The sequence below is a fragment of the Nuphar pumila genome, chromosome 3 (genome assembly GCF_984573655.1).
Source record: "Nuphar pumila chromosome 3, dmNupPumi1.hap1.1, whole genome shotgun sequence".
Lineage (NCBI taxonomy): Eukaryota > Viridiplantae > Streptophyta > Magnoliopsida > Nymphaeales > Nymphaeaceae > Nuphar > Nuphar pumila.
The window spans coordinates 145852501-145878981 of record NC_143251.1 but is presented as its reverse complement, the minus strand read 5'-3'; the positions used below and the strand labels follow the sequence as shown (position 1 = coordinate 145878981).

The following is a 26481-nucleotide window of genomic DNA, read 5'->3' as shown; positions in this document are numbered from 1 at the left end:
GTTAGTGATAACCTAGGTTAAATGGATGAAAGTTAGTTTTTGATTAATGGTATAAAAGTTTAGTTTAGTTTTTTTTTTAATTTTAAAAAACTTAAGCAGTTTTTTTATTAATGACCAAACTTTAGGTGCATTTTTTAAAATTTCTCCAAAATAAATTACATGAAAAAGAGACGGTGGTTTGGTCATTTTGGTTAGTTTTTTTTTGCAAAATGATCCCTGCCTTATCGGCCATTTGCTAATCGTCTATCCCTTATCAGTTTTTTGCAAATTGGTCCGTTCTTTTCGTTAACCCTTGCGAATTAGTCCCTCAGGTTAACAGTCTTTTCCACTGACGGAAACAGTCAACCACATCACCAAGAGCCACAGGGGACTTACCAAGAGCAGTAGGCTCCCCTCACCTTGTGTTGGAACATTGCAAGTTCGAATCCCAATGGTGTGAATGTATAACCACAAGAGGGTCGGTCTAACCACAGTTAAAGTTATCATATTTTTAACCCTGGTAAAAGTCTGACCACAGTTAAAGTTTCAATTTGCAAAATCTGATAAGGCAGGGACTGATTTGTAAATGGTCAATAGGACGGGGACCATTTTGCCAAAAACCCTTTTGATTAGTAACAGCTTGTGAAGCTCTCCTCATCTGCAGCTCATTGGATAAGGAAATCGAATGGCGGATGACGAAGGGTCAATCACTCAATCTTATTGAGTCACCACCAGACCTTCTTAAAAGGTACCCTCCGGAGTTAGGGGCACTCTACCTAAGTCCTCCCCTGTAATCGATCCCCATGTCCTCCGGCCAGCCAACCCCAAAGATTTGCAGGTGAAGGCCTACTCAGGAGAGAGTCCTTAGAGGTCTCTCTCTCTCTCTCTCTCTCTCTCTCTCTCTCTCTCTCTCTCTCTCTCTCTCTCTCTCTCCATGGCGTCCTCCATTAATGGGCCTTCAGCCCCACAGTATTCCATGAACCCAGCAAAGGTCTCCCACGTCTACCAGAACCACCACCTTCAGAACAACCACCACCACCACCAGAGCAACTTCCACGGCCACCAACAGAACCAGCAGAGCCACCATCAATGGAAGTCCGCCCAGAAGCTCGCCCCCAGAGCCCCCTCCGCCTCCGCAGCCGCCGCGCCGGCAGCCCCGAAAGCAGGTACCCACTCCCTCTCCCCGCAATTCCAGTCCCTCTCCTCCAAAACCCAGCTGGATTCCGACTTCTGTGGTCGGAAATCCACCCGTTTCGTCTCCAAATTCCACGCGAACCGCCCCAAGACCGGTCCCATCCGGCGGAGCTCGTTCGCGGAGCCGGTCTTGGAGCAGATTTGCGGCCAGGATAGCGTAGAGGACGTGTTGGGGCTCTGGGATTTCAAGCTTGTGGTGCCGGAAGACTACACGTTCATCATCCGGGAGCTCGGGAACAGGGGGGAGTGCTCGAAGGCCCTCCGTTGCTTCTATTGGGTGATTGCCCACGAGTCCAGAGTGCACGAGCGGCACAAATTGTCGAGCGTTACGATAAGTAGTCTCGGTCGGATGCATAGAGTCGACTTGGCGAGGCGCGTGTTTGATACAGCTCGCGCCGAGGGGTATGGCAACTCTGTCTATGTCTTCTCTGCGCTCATCAGCGCCTACGGGCGAAGTGGGTTATCAGAACAAGCGATTGGGGTGTTCGAATTAATGAAATCGGAGGGGTTAAGGCCGAATTTGGTAACGTATAACGCGATTATAGATGCGTGCGGGAAGGGGGGAATGGAATTCAAGAGGGCAGTTGCTATTTTTGATGAGATGTTGGTTGATGGCGTGCAGCCGGATCGAATTACATTCAATTCGCTGCTTGCAGTGTGTAGTAGAAGCGGTTTATGGGAGCCGGCAATGGAGATGTTCAGAGAGATGGGGTCTAGGGGGATTGAAGGGGATATATTCACATATAATACACTGTTAGATGCTGTCTGTAAGGGTGGGCAGATGGATTTCGCGGATGGGATAATGGCGGAGATGTCTAGGAAGAGGATGTGGCCCAATGTGGTAAGCTACAGTACTGTGATCGATGGGTACGCAAAGGTTGGGAGGTTGGAGGAGGCGCTTAACATGTTTGACACGATGAAGCTTGCCGGAATTTGTTTGGATAGGGTGTCGTATAATACGCTCCTTTCAATATATGTGAAGATGGGAAGGTTTGATGATGCCATTAGAGTCTGCCGCGAGATGGAGAGTTGTGGGATTGGGAAGGATGTTGTCACTTACAATGCACTCTTGGCTGGATATGGGAAGCAGGGCAAGTATGATATGGTCAAGCATTTTTTTAAAGACATGAAGGCTCATTCAATTAAGCCGAATGTCTTGACTTACTCTACGTTGATCGATGTTTACTGCAAAGGAGGGCTACATAAGGAGGCCATGGAGGTTTTTAGAGAGTTCAAGCAGGTAGGATTGAAGGCAGATGTTGTTCTTTATAGTGCATTGATTGATACTTTATGCAAGAATGGGTTGATAGAATTGTCTGTGGGGCTGCTTGACGAGATGACAAGAGAAGGCATTCAGCCAAACGTTGTCACCTACAATTCTATAATCGATGCATTTGGCCGTTCATCTGCAGTAAGCATTTTGAAAATTCGGAAGTATTTTGACATACTGTTATTGGTTGATCCTTTCTGCTACGTGATGCTCATATATCGGATGCCTGCAGGCTCAATGTTATGATGCTATTGAAGAAGGGGGTGAGCAATGCTTGAAAGGCAATGTCAATGAATCCTCCTCGCAAGCTATTACTCTGAAAGGCGGTGAGCTTAGTCATGTGATGAATGTTCTTGAGCACTTGGCCATCGAGAAAGGAAGGATGCTGCTTGATGATACGAAAAGAAAATCAAGAGAGATTATGTGCATATTAGGAGTGTTTCATAAGATGCATGAGTTGGAAATAAAGCCAAACGTGGTCACCTTCTCTGCCATCTTGAATGCCTGCAGGTTACTTTTTTGTTTTTTTTGTATAACCTTCTTCCTTATGTGAATATTCAGCGATAGGAGGTTTTACTTCGTTTGTGAATTGAATAGCTGTGCTGGGAGTGTGTTTATCTGTTAACAGAAATACAGATAGTATTATTCGTAGGTACATTTTTGCTAATTATAAAAAAGCAGTATTGGATGCGATTAATATGTTTCTAACATGTTTAAGAGGTTAATGACTGAATCTATTAATAATTGGAGTTTAGTGTGCTAAATAAAAGCTTGGCCCATTATTAATGGAGTGAGTAATGGCATTCATCATAAAATCATTTATTTTAATGGATGTTTTTTACCACTGCAATGTATTGTGTAGAATTCAAAGTGTTTGATTTCTACAGTCACCCATGTAAGACAGCATCGACCTTGTGTGCATAGACCATGAAAAGGACCACATGTACACGTAATCAATTACACGCATGTGCATGCACGCTCACACACGCATGCATCTCATATATATACCTGTCTAGGCTAAGGTCTTGTCAGGTATCTGATTAGAAGATAAACTGTTAGTATCTAATTCCGAAGAGGAGTTTACTCATGTTTGCGGTGGGTGACTTTGAGATGACTCCTCTGTCGAGTTATATGAGTTTATTTAAAGTGCTATCAGTAGCTAAAAGGACGTGTTGACTAAAGAAAGAAATTGTGGTAGCGAATCTATCTTTTTTTAATCTATCTTTTTTTTCTGCCATTTGTTTTTTTCCTGTCCTGAATTCAAAGAAATCAAGGGGATTATAATTTATAACTGCTGTTATTGCTCTGCTTTGGTATTATGATGCTACTGTTACTATTTCACATGATCATTGTCATCAGCCTCGTCCCAGAACATATGAACAAGAAATCTGCCTAAAGCCTTTAACCCAGTTAAAATCTTCGCTTGCTCTGTTCTAGCAACTTCCAAGATTCTTAAGTTTCTTTGCCATCTATGGCTACCATTTCCAAGGATATTGCGAATTCTGTTTATTTCAAGTTTGTCCAAGTTCTTGTTTAGAGATGCTTTCATTTTATGTTGCTGTATACATTCCCTCATTTTTCTGTTGCAGCCGTTGCAATTCATTTGAAGATGCTTCAATGTTGCTGGAAGAACTCCGCTGGTTCGATAATCATGTTTATGGTGTAGCACATGGGCTTCTGATGGGACTTAGGGATGAAATATGGGTTCAAGCACAAACTCTTTTTGATGAAGTCAAGCGTATGGACTCTTTGACTGCGTCAGCCTTTTATAATGCTCTGACAGATATGCTGTGGCATTTTGGCCAGGTAATGCATGTTATTACTATGCCCTCTGTTGGTAATGGCTACTTTGTTCTTTATGTCAAAAGTTACTGCTTTTTCGTTAATGTTTCTTAGATGCTAATATCATGTTATATGCAAAATAGACCAGCCTTATAATATAATTTGGTATTGATTCTTTATTAATTGAATGGAACTGATGCAGGAAAACCAGTAAAATTTTTGTAGTAAGATGAGCATAACTGATTTAGGACTGTAAGTTTGATTTTTTTGTCCCCTAATAGAAAAGCTAGGTTGGCCTCAATAGGATTTGAACTGAGATTGTTCAGTTAGGATTGTGTATCTCTGAGTGGTCTACCCATCTTATTTAACCTGTAACTTAGAGCAGAAAAATGTTCAATCAATGCCACCATTTTCACATTGTAGTGATGATACTGAGGTAAGACTTCTCAGTTTATATTATTCAACTGCGAAGGCAAAAACACACCCACAAATGGTTCAAGGCATAAAAACCAGTAACGGCACACATACACAAATCCACTATGAGACAATCCAAAAAGCACTAAGGCTTACACAAACACAAGAGTGCATACAATATCAAAAGAGAGAACACTTTAAAAATAATGAATTTATTCATCAAGAAGCTTCTATGAAGCTTAACATTACAAGGGGCTTTGAGCCCTTATTTATATCAAGAAGCGGCCAAGAGGGAGCCTCCAAAATAGACGTAGGGAGGCTCCCAATGACTATATGGAGGCATATTACAGTAATGCTCTTATACAAAGAGATAAAATACAAAAATAGAAAAGAAGAAAAATAAAGAAAAACCTATTTTCTAAATGACAAAATTACCCTTATACAGAAAGACCAAAATGCCCCTGGCAGGGCAACCTAAATTACATTATTAATTATAGTTATATATATATATATAAAACTATGTGTGAAATCATACATATAACTGAACACTCCCCTAAAACTTACCGTGATGTAACCAAAAGTTTGCAAATACAAAAGAACCTATGTCTTTAAAAGTCTTCATAGTCTTCACCAAGTTTTCTTCATTAGTTCCTTCCATTGAAGGGTGTTCAAAATCTTCAATATTTCTGTCAATCATTTGCTATCTAAAGGATCTTCAATACTTGAGAACCATTAACTAGATCAAGCCAAATATCCCAATCAATGTTGTGAAAAGCGTTGAGGCGAAGCACTCCACCAAAAACTGAGGCGAGGCATAAGCTTTGAGGCGTAAAGCGTAAGCCTCATTTTTTTTTTGAAAACTTAAAAAACTATAAAAAAATCTAAAATTACAAATAAATAAAAAATGCTTTATTGATGAAGCAACAACCAAAATAAAAAATAAAAAATCTCAAATAAATACTGAAAAAATATGAGATTAACTTGTAAAAGTAACATTAATGCAACAACCTGATCTACTTAAGTATCTAAGAAATAGAATGTGAGCATTCATTCAATAAAAAATTAACATTAACAACCAAATGCATATTGGCATTAATAACATCATGTCATCATTAGAAAACAATATTGGCATTAACAACCAAATATTAATATATTTGTCTAAAACTCTTCAAAATAAGAGTGTTAACATTCATAAGTGCAAATGAAAGACCCCCAAAAACATATAAGTTCCATGGCCTTATGATATGAATTAGGGCCTAGGCTCTTCTTGTGTCTCGTTATCATCAATATCTAAGTCTTCAATGTCATCATCTGAGGAATCCATATAAACAAGTTTTCCTTCATCATCATTCTCTGACTTTTCATTATCTGCACTTTCTTCCTCCACATTCTCGGTCACTTCTTTTGCTTTTCTTTTTTCTTCAATAAAAAATCATGTATTAAATACTTATTTTATCTAATTAAAAAAATATATTTATATTCATAGCAAGGTAAAATGAGTATAGCTTTACCTGGATCTCTTGAAGACCTCTCTTGCCTAGAACCGCTTTGTGAATCATGAGGTGAAGTGACTTTTTCAATAGGCACATGCTCAATGGCGTTTATGTTGAGGTTTGAGTCCAAACATGAATCTTCCAACCAATTGGGATCGCTAGGCAACATTGGATCTTCCTTTTTCACAATCCACTCATCGTCTGAGTCTATATGATCTAGACATATAGGGTCTTTGGTAACCCTCATTCTCATATTTCTCTCTTAATTTCATATTGTACGTGACAAAAATCAATGCATTTATCTTCTCTTGTTCAAGTCTATTACTCCATTTTTTATGCACCTATAATATCAAATCATTGATAATCAATTATAAAATAGTTAAACTTATACAAATGTATTTCAAAAATAAAATACAGTCACAGACTAATGAGAAAGTACTCCAATTCTTCTCACAACCCGATGCGCTACACGTTAAACTTAGAATTCAAATTGTAAAATTCATCAATTCAGGATTTTCGTGCCCAAATAAACTCCACCAATAGACTGCATTCAAATAGAATAATAAAAAAATGATAAAAACATTAAGAATGTCACAATTAACAAATAAATAATAAAACATAAACAAAATATTAACAAATAATAACATAATTGCAAACTTACCAAAACTTTTAATTTTCTTGTTCTAATGACTGCCTCTCTACCAAACAACCCTTTTGCCTTTTTAAATGCATCGATTTGTGTTGTAATTTTCAACCGAACATTTGCATCAGAAACCAAATTTTCAACACAATCATTAAAGCCATTCATAACTTCTCCATTCGGGTTGAAGTTGTCAACATAATGAGATTGAGGATTTAAATAATAGGCAGTTGCATGCAAAGGCTTATGAAGTTGCAAGTCCCATCATCCGGGTTGAAGTTGTCAACATAATGAAATTGGGGATTTAAATAATAGGGAGTTGCATGCAAAGGCTTATGAAGTTGCAACTCCCATCATCTTTCAATGATGTTCCAAATAGGTTTATATTTTCTTTCAACATTGTCAAGGTTTAAAACAATTTCCTTCTTTGCTCTATCCATTGCCTTGTATAAAAATCCCATAGGAGGCTCATCTGCATCCACTAATTGCAACACTTTCATGAGACGCAACGTAGCTTTAATTGCATATGGTATGGCAACCCAAAACTTATGATAATTAAGAACAATATAAAAAATATTCTTAGCATCAAATTTCTTATAGAGGTGTTAAATTGTATCATATCTTTTATATATATTTGTATATATATAAAGAGATACATATACATATATATCTCGTATATATATATATATATGTATCTATCTAATTATATATATAAATATTCGTACCCGATAAGGGTATATTCATCATTTCACCTCATTTTACACATATTTTTTTTATAAGAATATGTATGTAATTTTCATTTTTTATTTCTTTTTATTTTTCTTCTTTTTTGATCTTTTTTGCTTTTTAGCACATGGAGGGGCCCACCCAATATAATTGTTGGGCCCTCCAACGGTCCTAATTATGACCATTGGAGGGGTCCCAACGATCATATTGGGAGCCCCTCCATGGTCTCCCATTTTGTATAAATAGGGGTGTTCCCCCTTGAGTTCATTTATGCTTTTGTAAAGCCCTTTTTGGGACCCAATATATTGAAGTTGATATTTTTTATGCTCTTGTGCATTTGTATCCGTGCCTTTGTGCACTTGTGAGAGTTCTCCTTTGTGCCTTTGTGCACACTTCGTGTTCCTAGCATTGTGTTTATACACAATCTATTTTTATAGAGATTTTCACAACGACTAGAACATTATCCTTGAACTCTTTTGATTCGGTTAAAGATTTTAATCTTGTCTCTTCCATGCAAACTTGAGCCAAAACTTCATCAATAGGTGAAAGTTTCTCTTGCTTTCTAAGAAGAATGTTACTTGTCACTTCTTTAAATTCAGGTCTTAGACCCCTCATAAATTGAAAAAATTGTTCACTAATAATTTCTTTCTTTCTTTGTTGGGCATAATTAGAAGTATCCCAAATGGGTTTCATCTTGACCATTTGATTCCACAACCTTTTTAGAGACCCATAATACTCTCTTACATTTTTTTCACTTTTCTTACAAATATGAATTTTGTTTTGTAATTCTCATCTATGTGCGGCATCACTTTGAGTATATGTTTGATTGATAAAGAGCCAAGCTTCATCGGCTCTTTCAAACTCCAATATGTTCTCACACGTATCTTCACTCATACTTCCCATAAACAGGGAAAGAATATTTGCATGTTCAATTTCTCATTCTTGCATAGCTTTCTTATAGCTCAATAAAGCTTTCTCTCTTTCTTCTCCTTTAAGAACTTCTTCCTTAGTAGTTCCATCTTTTTCACTAATAGTCTTTGTGAGAATAGGTTGTGGTTTCGTTGTGGAACCATCAACATATTCCCACAAACCTTTTTCGATCAAAATTCTTTTGATGACGGTGGCCCACAAATTATAGTTGTTCTCGTTAAACTTAATTGGGACCACCGTCACAACCTCCTTGTCGGCCATTGAAGAGAAGAGAGAAAGCTAAGAAGATAAACAAAAAGGTATAGAAGGTACTTATTTAGATGTGTGCTATGGCAAAGCTCTCAAAGCTCCACAATCTTCAAAAAACAGCCACAAGAATATTCAATCTTCAAGTGCGACTATATGCACACTCTTTGAGGCTCTATCCGATCTTCATGATCCACCACGAGGCTTTAGATATCGCCAAAAACAACAATAGAGCACTTGGCTCTAATACCATGTAACAAAACACCAAGAGTTGAGCTAATGTCACTTATGGACAAGCACAAATACAACTAAGGATGGCACTGGACCGGGGCGGAGGTGGGAGACAAGGTCTCCACCTCCGCCTCGTCTCAAAATTCAGCCCTCCATCCGTGTACGGGTTTTGATTTTAACCTCCATCCCCATTTCATGTCCTCCATCCCTGGTCCAAACGGGGCGAGATGGGGCGAGGCACCATTTCTCCTCGGTCCGCTGCCATCCCTAAAAGTATTTTAGTTATTTTACTAATGAGGATCGGGGACGGGGCGAGGCGGGGGAAAGCATAAGTCCATCCCCGCCTCCATCCATGTTTCATGTCCTTCATCCCCGGTCCAAACAGGGCGAGGCGGGTCGGGGCCTCATTTTCCCCGGGTCCACTGCCATCCCTAAATACGACCACTTATGGGTGTTGTACACACATAAAAATATATGATTTGTATTGAGAGAATGCCTTGAGAAATGCATACATTGAGAAGGGCTTTAATCCCCTTTATATATAACAAGAGAGAGCGGTGTAATGAGATATGCAGAAATACAAAAGGGTTCAATAATAAACCAAATAACACAAGCACTTGATGTGCAAATTACACAAACCCACTATGGGGTGAAAGCCAAAAGGCAAAAGAATATTATTCAAGTGAGAAAAGAAGAGAAAACTCCTTACATTTGAGAAGGGGGCGACCCCTTTTTATACAAGAGGAAAGCTACAAAAGGAGGGGGTCATTGGGGCTCCCATAATGAACGTTGGGGAGCCCCAACGGTCCATTATGTGGGGCCCCCAATGGTCCCTTACATAAAAATAATAAATAAAAAAGGAAAAAATAAAAATAAGAGAAAAACCGAAAAATAAAAGTACATGGTGAAATAACCAAAATACCCCTATTGGGTATTTTGGTATAAACAAATATATATATATATATAGAGAGAGAGAGAGAGAGAGAGATTTTAACACCCCTTAAACTTTACGGGGCGAAAACTGAAAGTTTGTTAAGGAGAAACAAAAAGCGAGGAGTTTGAAACGCTTTGGTGAAGAAGTCGGCCAACTGTTATTCTGATGTGACATAAGGCAATAAAATTGTCCCTCTCAGATGTTTATCTCAAACATAATGACAATCCGTTTCAATATGCTTGGTGCGCTCATGAAAGGTATGATTGCTTGCAATGTAGATCACACTTTTGTTGTCACAACACATTTTTGAGGGAATTGAGATGATGACCTATATATCACAAAGAAAACTTTTGAGCCATACAATCTCCATGGTTGTAGTCGCCATGGCTCGATATTCAGTTTCAATTGACCACAAAGATACTTTTTGCTGCTTCTTGCACCTCCAAGAAGTAAGTAAATCCCATAAGAAAATACAAAAACCAATAGTTGAGATTCGACCATTAGGATTACCCCCCAATCTGCATTAGTATAAGCAGTCAAATCAAAAGAAGAAAAAGATGACAAGAAAAACCCTTTTGAGATAATATTCTTGATATATCGCACAATTCTCATAACAGCTGCCATATAAACTGTCGTAGGGGCATGCTGAAACTGGCTTACTGAATGAACGGCAGGAGCAATATCTGGTCGGGTGTAGACAAGTAAGTAAGTGATCTAATTAATTGTCGATAAGGAGTAGGATCATCAAGTAAAACACCATCTTCAAGTCTTAATTTGGGATTTATAACTTCAGGAGTTTCTACTTTCTTATCTTAAATCCCCGACTTAGCACAAATGTCTGTTGTCAGCTTCATTTGGGATAAAATATATCCTCGCTGTGAATAGGCCACCTCAATACCTAGAAAATATCTCAGAAAACCCAAGTCAAACATATCAAAAGTTTTCTTTAACATAAATTTAATGACATTTACTCCCTCTTTGTCACTTCCTGTGATGATCATATCATCAACATAAAGGAGAATAATTACAATAGAATCACATGTTTTCTTAACAAAGAGTGCAGTGTCAGTATAATATGAAACAAAACTCAAGTTAATTAAAACATTACCAAACTTGTCGTACCAAGCCTTGAGAGCTTATTTAAGACTATACAAAGCTTTCTTTAGTTTCAAAACTTTTTCATTTAAACTCATACTAGGAGAAGGATCCATATAAATCTCTTTACTAAGATCTCCATTTAAAAAAACATTTTTAACATCAAGTTGATAAATATGCTATTTTTTTATAGAAGCAATTGCAATAAGAGCTCAGACACTTGTTGTTCGAGTAATCGGGGCAAACATCTCATCATAATTTACCCCATACTCTTGTGCATAGCCTTTAGCTACCAATTTAGCTTTATATCTTTCTAAAGATCCATCACTTTTTGTTTTAACCTTAAAACCCATCTACATCTTATGGGTTTCTTTTCTTGAGGAGGATCCACAATTTTTCAAGTTTGAGCTTTCTTAAATGCATTAAGTTCGTGTTCCATGACTTCATTCCAATGTGCATATTGTTTAGCATCATTATAACGAGACGATTCATAAAAGGAGTGAATGACTAATAGACAAGTTCTAAAATGTGGTGAAAAAGACTCATAAGACAAACATATTTGGTGCTTTAGAGATACAATTTGACCTTCTTTGAGATGATTCTTCCAAAGAAATATTTTGAGAAAATTTATCAAAAGCACATGGACGAGTATTTTCACTTCTCCTAGTATAAACTTGAGTATTGTTTGTTATATGTTTATCTATACTTTCATGAGATTCATTTCTTTTGTTGCCAAATACTTGATCATTTTGATTTTCAACTTCATTGAGAAGTTCAATATTTTCAATTGAATTTGGTTCATCTTGTCGGGGTAGTAAATCAAATAAGAAAGAATAGTCATTATTTTATTTTCGCTCAAGATTTGCAAAACCATCTTCTTCTTCAAGGAAAGTAACGTCTTTTGAGATATAAAGTTTATTATTTGATCGATCAAAACATCGATATCCTTTTTATTTTTCACCATATCCCAAGAAAACACATTCAATAGCCTTCGGGGAAAGCTTATCATTTTTGTGGGTAAGTACATAACATTTACTACAAAAAATTCTTAGCCTTTTGAAATTCGGAGACATATTATAAAGTTTTTCGAAAGGAGAAACATTTTTTAAAGATGACGAAGGAATTCTATTAATAAGGTATGTTGAAGTTAAAGCAGCTTTCGCCCAAAAAGACTTTGGAATATTTTTAGAAATTAGAAGGGTTCTAGTTGTTTCCATAATGTGCCTATGTTTTCTTTTCGCAAGACCCTTTTGTTGCGTTATGTTAGGACAAGATCTTTGATAACAAATTTCATTTTGTCGCAAATAAGTTTTAAATTAGTTTGACATATATTCTCCTCCAGAATCCGATCTTAGAATAGACAAATTACTTAGAAATTGATTTTTGATCATTGCATGAAAGTCTTTAAAGATGGAAAACACATCAGATTTTCTACTTAGAAAGAAAATCCATGTGTATCTAGTGAAATCATCCACAAAGATTACATAATATAAGAAACCTCCCTTAGACATGATAGGAGAAGGCTGAAGCTCCCCCTACTTCAGTTTGCAAGTCGGCCATGAAAGTGTACTAGGATCGAGGCAACGAGCACTAGAGGGGGGGGGGTGAATAGTGCTTTTAAAAATAATCTGTGGAATATTAAAGGATTTTGCAATTTGAAAAACAAACACACAAAGAACACAAGATTTTATCCTGGTTCGGTCTATCCCGACCTACATCCAGTCCCCAAGCAAAACCCGCTTGAGATTTCTACTATCAACCTTGTTAACTACAAGATCACACAGACCAAAACTGGTCTCACTTTCAGTAACAACCCTATTGAAAGCAAACAACTCCTTTAAACCAAAGAGTCTTTTTTACAGAAAATAAGTAACAACTTACAATACAACCTATGAGCCTTTCTTTTGAATGCAAATGAGATGCAATTGGCTTTTGACGTTGTTGAAATACTCTACTCACGAATTCACTATCTCTCAAAGGGATTTGAGTGAAAAACTGAAGTGAAAATATCAAGTGAGTGAGAAAACAAATACTTGAATGAATATGAGTGAAAAGCAAAAAATAAATGATTCAAATTGATTGAATTCAAGTTGTTTTTGAGTGTAAAATGCACTCATATTTATAGTTAAAAAATTTCATACGTTGAGAGTATGCAAGGGTGTCAAAACAGTCCATTTTGAATGATCAAAACGTTTGAAAAATGAAAAGACACGCCCTTTTTGAAGTTTCAGGAAAACGACAAAATTAGTCGACTGGAACAGTAGTTAGTCGACTAATAGTTAGTTATTAGTAGACTGACAGTTATCGTCGGTCGACTGATCTGTTAATCGAGTCGTTTGAAAATTTGAATTTTTGAAACTTAGTCGACTAGAGAAAAATTAGTCGACTGATAATATCATCAGTAGACTGAAAAACCTTTCAGTCAACTGCTGCTAAAATCTTCTGAAAAACAAACATTCTGTCTGGTCGACTGATAAAAGCATTAGTCGACTGCTGCTAATTTTTTTTCAAAAAACACATGTTCTGTTCAGTCGATTGATAAAACCGTTAGTCGACTAATTTGACAAAAATGACTTTTTAGAAAATATGGCGCAAAAGGATTAGTCGACTGGTAAGTCTATTGGTCGACTAATAAACACGAAAATTTAAGAAAAGAGTTTTATAAAAAGTTTTTCGTGAGGGGTTCTTTTAGAAAAGTTTTTCTAAAGACTTTTAGGTAAAATGCAACCTAAATATGCACTCTAAGTAAGGCTCTTACAAGAATCTAAGACTTTTAATGAATTAAACATTTGCACACTAGTCTTCAAAGATTCTTCATCGAATTCTTCAATTTCTTCATAGCCTTAGCTGAAATACAGTTGATTTCACTTGCTCATCATCAAAACCTTGTACTTGAAGTATCATGTATGGCTTCATTGTCGTAACAATCTCCCCCTTTTTGATGATGACAAACTTAATCAAAGATGGAGCATTTTAGATGCATAGATGGAGATTTTACTCCCCCTATCAATATGCTGCAAAACATTAAAAAGTTAGTACTTTCAAAGCACATATATCAGATATTGATTGGTTTACATTTCCATTCATCATTACTTCATGCATTTATAAATACATTCATTCAAAGCTTACTTTTCTCTTAATTTCACATTTCTCTTGCAAGATCTCCTGCAATTTCAATTTAATGCTATCTTTTATCTTTTTCTCCCCCTTTGTCAGAATAAAAAAGAGTAAGGGCAGAAATAACATAAGCAAAATAGAGATACAAGTTTAAAATATTACAACCCATAAAGTATGAAAGTTTAGACAATAAAGATCAGAAAAGTGAGTTGAGCAAATCCTTGATTGAAGTAATCTCTTTCTGAATCGAAGATAGTTGCTGAGTCACATCTTCACGAAATTTGTGTTGATGCAGCTCCAAAGCTCCAGTCTCTGCATAACTTCATCATTGTCTTGACTTATAGAAAATTTCTTTCTTTTTGCATGAGATGAAGGTGTCACAGAAGGTGAAGGTTCAGAAATTGATGGTTCAGTAGGATCAGATGGTTCAGTTTGATCAACATTTAAAGGAGACAGATATTTAATTTTCATTCTTTTAAAAATTGTTTGATCAAAGAACTCTTTTTGCTCAATATATTTTTCATTTGTTAAGGGAACTTTGAAATGTCTAAAAATACGAGTTAGAAGACAACCATAAGAAAGAAATGGTTTTTGTTTCCACAAATTTGTAAAATACACATTGGCCCAATTTACAGAAATATTTCCAAATAAAACATAAAGAGCCGTAGATAGATCTGTGGAATAGTAATCAAAAGAACCAGTTTTAGGTAGAACATTGTGGGCAAAGATTCGTCCAGCAATGCGTGCACGAGTTTGAAAATTAGTATTTTTGAAAGAAGGGCAGTGAGGTGCACCTGGAAGAAGAATTTGTTCAAAAATTCTTTCATCATTTAGTTTAACAGTGTTGAAAGGAGTGTCTGAAGGTGGAATTTCTAGAATTTCTCCAAGCAGTTTAGAATCAAACTCGATTTCAACATCACGAACAAGAGAAGAAAGAACTCCAGTTTCATGATCAATTTGTAAATTCGTGTAAAACAAGTGAATCAGAAAAGGATAGTGAAGGGTGTCTGCACAGGCATCAAAAAGATGTGAAATTCCAGGAAATAATTCTCTTATTTTATAACGAGAAAACAGGTGAAACAGTACATTTTGGCCTGGTAAAATAGGTAGTGCAGAAATTGATCCAAAAGTATCATATAAAAGAGGATTTCAGAGTAATCTGTGTGAGAAACCATGTCTTAAAGAAGGTGTAGGAGGAGGAGAACCTAAACCTTTTGCAGATGCAGACTTCGTACGAGGCATGATTAAAAACAGATTTACCAAAAATGTCGGCTTCCAAATGACGTCCGTCAAGAGGAAAATGCTGTCGAGCGTTCAGAAACTAAGGAAGATACGGTGGCTGACGACGAGTGTGAAGGCTGCCACAAGGGGATTCCGACAATGGCTAAAGATACACCGTCAAGGCAAGAGTGTTCCGACGTGTTTTGAAGATGCGCCAGTTACTGCAAGAGGATTCCGGAGTTTTAAGATCACGACCAGAAGATTCCAGCATCTCCCTGTCACGACAAGAAAATCCCGGCGAAGATCGAACGACACTCCGAGGGTTTTTCGGAAGAGAGAGAGGAAAGAGACCAAAAAGGGTTTTCGTTTTAAGGGTTTCGTTCCTTTAAAATAAAAACGAAAAGGTGTGAAAATAAAACGATGCCTATTTAAAAAAAAAACGGGTGTTAAAAAAAATCCAAGGGGTATCGGGTCCCTTTATTTAAATTTTTTTTAAAAAAATTTAGTCGACTGAAACTTTATCGGTCGACTAAGAATGTGCGACTCATTCTAAAAACATCAGTCGACTAGAAATATATCGGTCGACTAATATGGTGCGATACATTCTAAAAATTTTAAAGCATCAGTCGACTAAATTTTTATCGGTCGACTAATATAGTGCGATTTTGAGATTTTGTTAAAAAATTAGCATTTTTATAAATCCAAAAACGAGCAAATACCTAGTTCTCTCCTAATTCTCATAAAATCTTCATTTTTAAGAGGTTTAGTGAAGATATCGGCATGTTGTTCTTTAGTGGAAATAAAATTTAACGAAATATCTTATTTTAACACATGATCTCTTAAGAAATGATGTCTAACTTCAATATGCTTAGTTCTTGAGTGTTGAACAGGATTTTTCGAAAGATTTATAGCACTAGTGTTATCACAATAAATAGTTGTTGTGGAGTAATTCAAACCAAAATCTTTTAAGGTCTGTTTCATCCATAGTACTTGTGAACATGCTAAACTAGCCGCTATATATTCTGCTTCAATTGTTGAGAGTGACACTGAATTTTGCTTTTTACTGAACCAAGAGACTAAAGAATTTCCTAAGAAATGACAAGTTCCGCTAGTACTCTTGCGATCAGATTTACTTCCTGCAAAATCTGCATCACTATATGAAACTAAATCAAAGAAAGATGATTTTGGGTAAATCAAACAAAAAACTGAAGTATCTTTCAAGTAACGAAGAATTTGTTTTACTGCAGTTAAATGAGATTCATTTGGATTAGCTTGAAATCTAGCACACATACAACCACTAAACATTATATCAGGTCGACTAGCAGTTAAGTATAATAGAGATCCGATCATACCTTTGTAGAGCTTATTATATACATTTTTACCATTTTCATCTTTATCAAGAGAAGTAGTTGTGCTCATAGGATTTCTTCTTGATTTCGATGAGTCCATCCCAAATCTCTTGAGAAGTTCTTTTGTATACTTAGCCTGGTTGATGAAGATTCCTTCTTCAGTTTGCTTTATTTGAAGTCCAAGGAAGTAGTTTAATTCGCCCCTCAAGCTCATTTCAAACTCTTTCTGCATAGCTTTAGCAAATTCTTTACAAAGAGAATCATTAGTAGAACCAAATATTATGTCATCAACATAAATTTGCACAATAAGAATATCTGAATTAAGTTTTTTAATAAATAAAGTGGAGTCTACCCGACCAATGGAAAAACCAAATTGTTCTAGAAAATTTTGTAGTCTTTCATACCACGCTCTTGGTGCTTGTTTCAGTCCGTACAAAGCTCTTTTTAATTTGTAGACTTTTTCTGGATATTTCTCATTTTTAAAGCTTGGAGATTGCTCTACATAAACTTCTTCATTGATGTGTCCATTTAAGAATGCACTCTTAACATCAATTTGATATAACTTGAAGTTCATGTAACTAGCAAAAACAAACATCATTCGAATTGACTCTAATCGAGCCACTGGTGCATAGGTTTCATCAAAATCTATGTCTTCTTCTTGATTATAGCCTTGTGCTACTAGCTTTGCTTTGTTACGAATGACTTTACCATTTTCGTTCAGCTTATTTCGGAAGACCCATCTTGTTCCAATTACTAGATGATCCTTTGGTCTATCAACTAGATCCCAAACATCATTTCTAGTAAATTGGTTAAGTTCTTCAGACATGGCCAAAAGCCAAAATTCATCATCACAAGCCTCATTGATATTCTTTGGTTCTAATTTAGATATGAAAGCAACATTTGCAATATATTTTTCTAATTACCTTATAGTTTGGACACCACTCTTTATTTCACCAATAACTTGTTCATGTGGATGATTAGAAACTTCTTTTCAAACCGGTTGAAGAAGAATATTTTCTTGAGAAGTACTCTCTATCAAGGGTTCTTCTTCAAGTATTACTTCTTCTCCTTCGCTTAGAGGTATAATCTGCTCACAATTCTCATCAAATGCAACATGTAAAGATTCTTCAATACAAGATGTTCTTTTATTGAAAATACAATAAGCTTTACTTTTAAAAGAATATCCAAGAAATATTGATTTATCTGATTTTGAATCAAACTTATCAAGATTATCTTTGGTATTTAACAAGAAACATTTACTACCAAAAATTTTGAAATATGAGATCTTTGGTATACGATCATAATACAATTCAAAACATGTTTTATGTAAAATTGGTTGAATAAGAACACGGTTTAAAACATAACATGTTGTATTTATTGCTTCAGCTCAAAAGTATTTTGGTAATTTTTTATCTTGAAGTATGGTTCTAGCACATTCTTGCAAAGTTCTATTCTTTCTTTCAACAACTCCATTTTGTGGAGCCGCTCTAGGAAAAACAAAGTTGTGAGATATACCATGTAAATCACAAAACTTTAGAAAAGATTCATTTTCAAATTCACTACCATGATCACTTCGAATTTTAATTATAGATGTAAATTTTTCATTTGTAATTCTTCTACAAAGTTTAGAAAATTCCGAAAAAGCATCATTTTTGCTTTTTAGAAAAATCACCCATGTAAACCGAGAATAATCATCTACTATAACAAAAGCATACTTGCTACCAAACTTTGAATTCTAGATGATCCAAATAGATCTAAATGTAAAAGTTCAAGAGGCTGTTTTGTTGAAATTATATCTTTTGCTTTAAAAGAACTCTTGATTTGTTTACCCCTTTGGCAAGCATCACATAAGTGATCTTTTTTATATGGTATTCTAGGTAGGCCTCTTACAAGATCATTCTTGGATAACTTTGAAATAATTTTAAAGTTAACATGTCCAAGTCTCTTGTGCCATAACCATTGAATTTCATTTGAAACAATAAGACATTTTTCATTAAAAATGGGTAATTCATCTAGATATAGTTCATACACATTGTTCATTCTTTTACCTTTAAAAATGATCTTTTTAGATTGAAAATCATAAATTAAGCATAAATCATTTTCAAAAGAAACATGAAAAACTTTATCACATAATTGACTAATAGATAATAAATTATGCATTAAACCATCTACTAAAAGAACATTTTCTATCAAGGGAAATTTTGGATTACCAATATTACCAATACCTATTACTTTTCCCTTGTTATTGTCACCAAAGGTGTCAGTTCCTCCATCCTTATTTTGGAGGGTGAAAAATAACTCCGGCCTTCCAGTCATATGTTTGGAACAACCGCTGTCCAATATCCATTTGCTTCTTATGTTGTGTACCTACAACAAAATTTGAAAACAGAGCATTTGACCCCTTTCTATTTTCGGGTCCATGAGAGTTAGTCTTAGGAACCCATACCCATTTGGATTTTGGTTTCCTTTGATAATAAATATTCTTTCTATAAAAGAATTTATCATGTCTAGAATAATCATGTCTAGGCTTATAAGTATTATAGTTTCTATGATTAGATGCATTTCTATTAGAACTAAAAAGTTTAGTTCTATGAACAAATGGTTGAGAATAATGTCTTTGATTTTTCACCACATAGTTTGGTCTATTTTGAGTATCAAAGAAGCTATATCCCAATCCGGTTTTATTAACCGAGCATCTTTGAGAACCAAGAAGTTTTTCTAGATTCTCTTGACCATTTGTGAATTTGGTCACTATGGAAATATTTTAGACTAGATATTTCTTTTTGTAAGAGATTGGTTCTAACTCCAATTTCTTTTATCTCAAATGCTTGTTAAGAGTTTTCCTTCTTGAGATCTTCTATCTCTTGAAGTAACACTTTATTTTGAGAGTCAAGAGTTAAATTTTCAGTTTTTAACTCTTTATTTTTAGAACTTAGACTCTTAAATTTAGCATATAAATCATTGAATGCTTCTAACAAATCATCATAGTCAAATTGACTTACCGAATCTTCTTGTGCTACAAAACACATGTTAGCAACTTCTTCATTTGATTCTTCATCGAAAGAGGAGTCACTATCATCCCAACATGCTTGAAATGCCTTTTTCTTTTTGAATTGGTCATTGGGCTTGATTTTGAGAAGAAGACAATCTTTCTTGATATGTCCTGCCTTTTTGCAGTTAAAACACTTGACTTCATTGGGATTGGAAGAATCTTCCTTCTTTACCTTTCTTTGAAATCTTCCCTTTTTGATGAATCTTCTGAATTGCCTTGTGATGAGGGCAATATCTTCATCTTCATCTTCTTCTGAATTTTCTAAGTCAGAAGTAGCCTTAAAAGCAAGAGATTTCTTCTTGAGCTCTTCTTCTTGTCTGTCTTGAAGTTGGACTTCATATGCCATAAGGTTACCAACCAAATCTTCAAGAGTGAGAGTGTTAAGATCATTTGCTTCTTCAATAGCAGTGGTTTTTCTCTCCCATTCAGGAGTTAAACACCTTAGGATCTTTCTGATTAAATCCACTTGTGAATATTCTTTTCCAAGGGATTTCAAAGTGTTAGTTATATCGGTCATTCTAGTTACCATGTCCGATATAGATTCATTTTGCTTTATTTTGGACAATTCAAATTTATGAACTAAAGAAGCAATTTTAGATTCATTTACCTTTGACGTACCTTCGTGAGTCACAAGAAGAGTATGCCAGATTTCATTTGCTGTAAAGCATTGAGAGATGCGATTGAACTCTACCTTGTCAACGACACAATATAATGCATTCATCGCCTTGGCATTAAGTGAAGCAGTCTTCTTCTTTTCATCAGTCCATTGGCTGAAATCAGTTGATGGAGTTTTGTACTTATCTGAAATAACTCTCCAAATATCGAGATCTAAGGATTGCAAGAATATTGTCATTCTCACTTTCCAGTAGCCATAGTTTGTTCCGTCAAAGAGAGGAGGACGAACAAAGGAGCATCCTTCTTTGTGCTAAGATGTTGTAGTTGTCATGCTAGATGATGATCAAATCAGAATAATAGCAAACCTGCTCTGATACCAAATGAAAGTGTACTAGGATCGAGGCAACGAGTACTAGAGGGGGGGTGAATAGTGCTTTTAAAAATAATCTGCGGAATATTAAAGGATTTTGCAATTTGAAAAGCAAACACACAAAGAACACAAGATTTTATCCTGGTTCGGTCTATCCCGACCTACATCCAGTCCCCAAGCAAAACCCGTTTGAGATTTCCACTATCAACCTTGTTAACTACAAGATCACACAGACCAAAACTGGTCTCACTTTCAGTAACAACCCTACTGAAAGCAAACAACTCCTTTAAACCAAGGAGTCCTTCTTTTTACAGAAAATAAGTAACAACTTACAATACAACCTATGAGCATTTCTTTTGAATGCAAATGAGATGCAATTGGCTTTTGACATTGTTGAAATACTCTACTCACGAATTCACTATCTCTCAAAGGGATTTGAGTGAAAAACTGAAGTGAAAATATCAAGTGAGTGAGAAAACAAATACTTGAATGAATAGGAGTGAAAAACAAGAAGTAAATGATTCAAATTGATTGAATTCAAGTTGTTTTTTAGTGTAAAATGCACTCATATTTATAGTTAAAAAATTTCATACGTTGAGAGTATGAAAGGGTGTCAAAACAGTCCATTTTGAACGATCAAAACGTTTGAAAAATGAAAAGACATGCCCTTTTTGAAGTTTCAGGAAAACGGCAAAATTAGTCGACTGAAACTGTAGTTAGTCTACTAATAGTTAGTTATTAGTAGGCTGACAGTTATCGTCGGTCGACTGATCTGTTAATCGAGCCGTTTGAAAATCTGAATTTTTGAAACTTAGTCGACTAGAGAAAAATTAGTCGATTGATAATATCATCAGTAGACTGAAAAACCTTTCAGTCGACTGCTGCTAAAATCTTCTGAAAAACAAACATTCTGTCCGGTCGACTGATAAAAGCATTAGTCGACTGCTGCTAAATTTTTTTTTCAGAAAACACATGTTCTGTTCAGTCGACTGATAAAACCGTTAGTCGACTAATTTGACAAAAATGACTTTTTGGAAAATATGGCGCAAAAGGATTAGTCGACTGGTAAGTCTATTGGTTGACTAATAAACACGAAAATTTAAGAAAAGAGTTTTATAAAAAGTTTTTCGTGAGGGGTTCTTTTAGAAAAGTTTTTCTAAAGACTTTTAGGTAAAATGCAACCTAAATATGCACTCTAAGTAAGGCTCTTACATGAATCTAAGACTTTTAATGAATGAAACATTTGCACACTAGTCTTCAAAGATTCTTCATCGAATTCTTCAATTTCTTCATAGCCTTAGCTGAAATACAGTTGATTTCACTTGCTCATCATCAAAACCTTGTACTTGAAGTATCATGTATGACTTCATTGTCGTAACAGGCCATTGTTGTCGTCAACGAAGTGACCTGTTCCATCAATAAGATCACCTGCTCTTGTAGGCTCATCACCACATCATTCAGTTTACTGAATGATTCAACTGCGCGTGAAATCGCTTCTTCATGCGAAGTCACATCTTCTACCAACTTATTGATAGTTGCAGCCAACCATCTGCTCTTGACCCCGAGGTGAACCCATCTCATTAGCTTCGACAAGTGCCTTGCCTTTGGTGTTACGCAAGTTTTGATAGGGCGCTATGATGTCTTGCTCACAAATCGTAGCCTGTTGGTGCGTCTCTCGACACCGACTCCAGAGTCTCTTCTCCAGCACAAAAATGGGCTCTGGTACCACTTGTCTTGAGTCTATTTTCTTCAATAAGCCAGCACGGTGCGACGACCCTTCTTCACCGCCGCAAGCCTACTTATCGCTCGCTTGCCAGTCGCGGAAGCTTGTAATCAGAGTGCAAGAGAGAATAGAGGGAGAAGAATTGCAATCACAACCAGAGTGAACAAAAGAAAGCTCAACGCATTTGATTCATTCACAATTTAGCCCGTAGGCCTCTTGCAATTCAAGTATACGGACTGCCCCTTCGGGGTATTGATTAACCTGAATCGGGCAACTTACATCTGACTCAACAAAAGCAAAACAGACTCTAGACACAACTTTACAATGTAAGTCACAGGAGAACAATTTCACTCCTACATGTAATATTTGCATATCAACTTGCAAACTTCTTCACTAAAGCTCTTCCTTATCCTAGATTTCATTTCTTATTAAGCAAACTTTCAGTGATCACACCGTAAGTTTAAAGAGGAGTGTCAATGTATGTATGTATGTATGTATGTATGTATAGGGGTATTTTAGTCTTTTACTTGTGTAAGGGTATAATGGTCTTTGTACATGTATTTTCCTTTTCTTCTTGTATTTCTTTTCTTATTTTTGTAAATGTAATTTAGAATTAGGATATGGGCCTTTTAGTCATTAGGCTAGAGAGCAGTTGGGGAGATCCCAACTGCCACGTGCTCACTCTCTTGTTGTATATAAAGGGGATTGAAACCCCTCTCAATGTATGCTTTTCTTAAGGCATTCTCTCAATACAAATCATATATTTTTATGTGTTATGCCCCATAAGTGACTGGTTTGTGTTCTATTGATTGACCCATAAGTAGGGATGCATACAAAGCCGAGCTTGGGCTGGCTCAGCTCGGCTCAAGAAGAAGTGGTTGTTCAAGCTCGGCTCGAGCTCGAGCCAAGCTTTAACAGCCTATGTTCGGGCTCGGCTCGAGCTGAACACATTTATAAATTTTTTTAAAGTATTTTTTCAAAAATTTGTGTCGAAAGTTCTTTTTTAAGAAACGTAAGTGGTGGGATTTGAACCCAAGTCACTTTTCAAAGAGACTAAAGACTCACCCACTACAGTAACACTTCTTTTTGTGTTCAAGTATAGAAAAATAATATACATATATAAACTCTAATTTCTTTATATAACTGTCAACCGATCCTAATTGTGTTTATTGAGCCTAATCAGGTTTATCGAGCCAAACCGAGCTCGACTACCTGTTCAAGCTCGGCTTGTTTACGTGTACCGAGCCTAAACCTTTGTTCAAGCTCAACTCATTTATTTTTCGAACAAGCTCGAGCCAAGATTAAATGGGTCGAGCCTGAGCTAGCTCGGCTTGCTGTGCATCCCTACCCATAAGTGGTCATTGTATTTGACATAAGTGACATTAGCTCAACTCTTGGTGTTTTTTTACAGCTTTGACATATGCATGAAATTACCAATAATCATAAAAGTGTTAAAATTTTCAGGATAAATACATGTACACAAATTTGCTAATGGATATACACAAGAGCATAAAAAAATATATTTTTGTAAAAAAGTAAAAAATGGAGAACTTATCATAAAGAGCTCAAAAATAGACTACTAATGAGTTAATGTTAAAACACAAACTTTAATTCCAATTAATTTTTAAAGAAAACACATTTTACTCAACCAAGAAATAACCATAATATTTCAAATAAATTTTTGAAAAATATATATTATAAATACCTTTTTAAAGATAGACAACTTAAAAATAGTCATATATATATACATAAGGATTTTAGAATATATACAGAGGCTCACATCATGTAGTTCTATTTAACTTAAAGATTATAAGAGCGAGAAAGGTGTAGAAAACACGTCCTCTTGGGCACCACAATCACCACAATCATACAAGCACTTTCCCACGAACACGTGATGATCACACTTCAAAGGTCCAAGAGCACTATAGCTCTGATACCATGTAATGAAATTAAGAAGTCTTCACATACCTCGAACAACAGGCACAAACACACCCACAAATGATCAAAGCGCAAAAACCACTAAGGGCTTATAAAGAATACAAATATAAAGTGCACATGCACAAGTCCACTACGGGACAATCCAAAAAGCACTAAGGTTTACACAAGCAAAAGTGTGCGTAGAATATCAAAAGAGAGACAACACTTTAAAAATAATGAATTTATTCATCAAGGAGCTTATAAGAAGCTTAACAATACAAGGGGCTTTGAGCCCTTATTTATAGTAAAAAAGAAGCCAAGAGGGAGCCTCTAAAATAGACGTTGGGAGGCTCCCAACAACTATATTGGGGTTTATTACAATAATGTTCTTACACAAAGAGATAAAATACAAAAATAGAAAAGAAGAAAAATAAAGAAAAACTGAAAAACTTATTTTCTAAATAATAGAATTACCCTTGTACAGAAAGACCAAAATGCCCATGGTGGGCAACCTAAATTACATTATTAATTATAGTTATATATACCTATATATATATAACTTAACAAATACAACAAGTAAAGTTCGCATCATGAAATTGATTTACCACAACTATTTATGTTATTGTGAATGTTAGTTTAGTTCAGTGATTGCTTCTAGGATTGTGTGCATGAGAAAAAAAAATCAAGCATTAGCAAGTATACTTTTCTTAGACATCAACCTGTTGGGTTATATTACACAACTTGCTAGGTTGAATCCAGGGCAAGCAATGGATATATAGATAGATGATAAAGAAGTGAACATATATTTCTGTGCATGTGTCTGTGTCTGTGTACTATCAACTTGCATGGATAAACTCAATTAAGCTGCTCAACTTGCGGAAGATGTGAGTTATTGAGGTTAGGGTGCCTTAAGGTCGGTACTGAGAATAGCATCTTTGGATTGTTGTAGTAGTCCACCACCACCCCTAGTTGACAATAGGATTTTGCCTAAGAAATGATATGTCAGATGGAATCCTTTCAAAGAACAATCACTGTCTACAAACTTAGCGTGAACAAATGCTTCGTCCTTTACAATCACTTGAGGCAACTACTGAGTGAAGATCTATGAATTATTGAGGTAGTCCTTGGGTGTGAGCTAGTCTTATATAGAAAACTTGGTATTTTGTGGAGGTAAGTGCCTTGCCTGCCTTAATTATCTTCAGGAAGGAAAAAGCATGGGAATCTTGTTAACAGCCTTTACCTATCCAGACTAAGAAAAAGTTGGAATATACTTGGAATGTCATTTGTAGTTTTCTCTTTTCCTTCCTGTGAATTTTCGGGTACCTTAGTTTCTGTGAGCTTGCCTTAGATCTTTTAATTCTTTGAAGGGAAGAGGATGTTTGGATTCTTCTAGGTCTCTTTTGTGAACTGAGAATTTTGTATTATTTACCAGTGTCTCTGATCACCAGGGTAAACTTCTCCATTCCATTTTTCTCATCTTTTCTCCATTCTCTTGACATCGCTCATATCCTTGTAGTGAGCCTACGTTGATTTATGCATGAATTCCAAGACAATCTTATAGGTTGGGTAATGGTGACTCCCAATACAGATCGCTTTCTGTGTACCTGCTAGAGAGGAGTATTTGTCTCTGTGATGCATGTATTTCTGCTTTATACAGTTTTTTCTGCAAGTGTCCATCTTTTCTGATAAAAACTGTTTGTCTTTACAGAGAAAAGGTGCACAGCTGGTTGTACTTGAAGGAAAGCGTCGACAAGTTTGGGAAAATGTGTGGAGTGAATCTTGCTTGGACTTGCATCTGATGTCTGCTGGAGCTGCTCAAGCTATGGTTCATGCTTGGCTATTGAATATACGAGCAATAGTCTTTGAAGGGCACGAGCTACCAAACTTACTAAGGTAAGTGTAGTTAGCTTTTTGCGTGGATCTCTTCTTTCTACCGTTTTCTATGGCGAATACTTCATTCACCCATCTGCATTGCAGCATTTTGACAGGATGGGGTAAACACAGCAAGGTGACCGGTGATGGCACCCTCCGACGCTCAATTGAGACACTTCTTGCCAAAATAGGTGCACCTTTCCATGCAGCAAAGTTCAATATAGGGCGGTTCATCTCCAGTGGTGCAGTCATGGGTGCATGGTTGAAGGAATCTGGCACATTGAAGCTCCTCTTTGTTCATGATGTTAGGG

At 36.0% G+C, this 26481-nt stretch overlaps 1 protein-coding gene across 1 annotated transcript in view; it reads left to right on the top strand.

Moving 5' to 3' along the window:
* The first annotated feature begins 638 nt into the window (after positions 1 to 638).
* The window catches only part of LOC149844301 (pentatricopeptide repeat-containing protein GUN1, chloroplastic-like), a 26067-nt gene continuing 224 nt past the window's right edge, over positions 639 to 26481 (top strand). Inside the window, exons 1-5 of the mRNA XM_090000480.1 lie at positions 639 to 2584; positions 2676 to 2953; positions 4033 to 4249; positions 26007 to 26191; positions 26276 to 26481. The exon at positions 26276 to 26481 is cut by the window's right edge and continues 224 nt beyond it. Of these exons, the coding sequence (XP_089856606.1) occupies positions 914 to 2584; positions 2676 to 2953; positions 4033 to 4249; positions 26007 to 26191; positions 26276 to 26481 (2557 nt within the window). The 5' untranslated portion in view covers positions 639 to 913. The remainder of the gene's footprint in view (positions 2585 to 2675; positions 2954 to 4032; positions 4250 to 26006; positions 26192 to 26275) is intronic.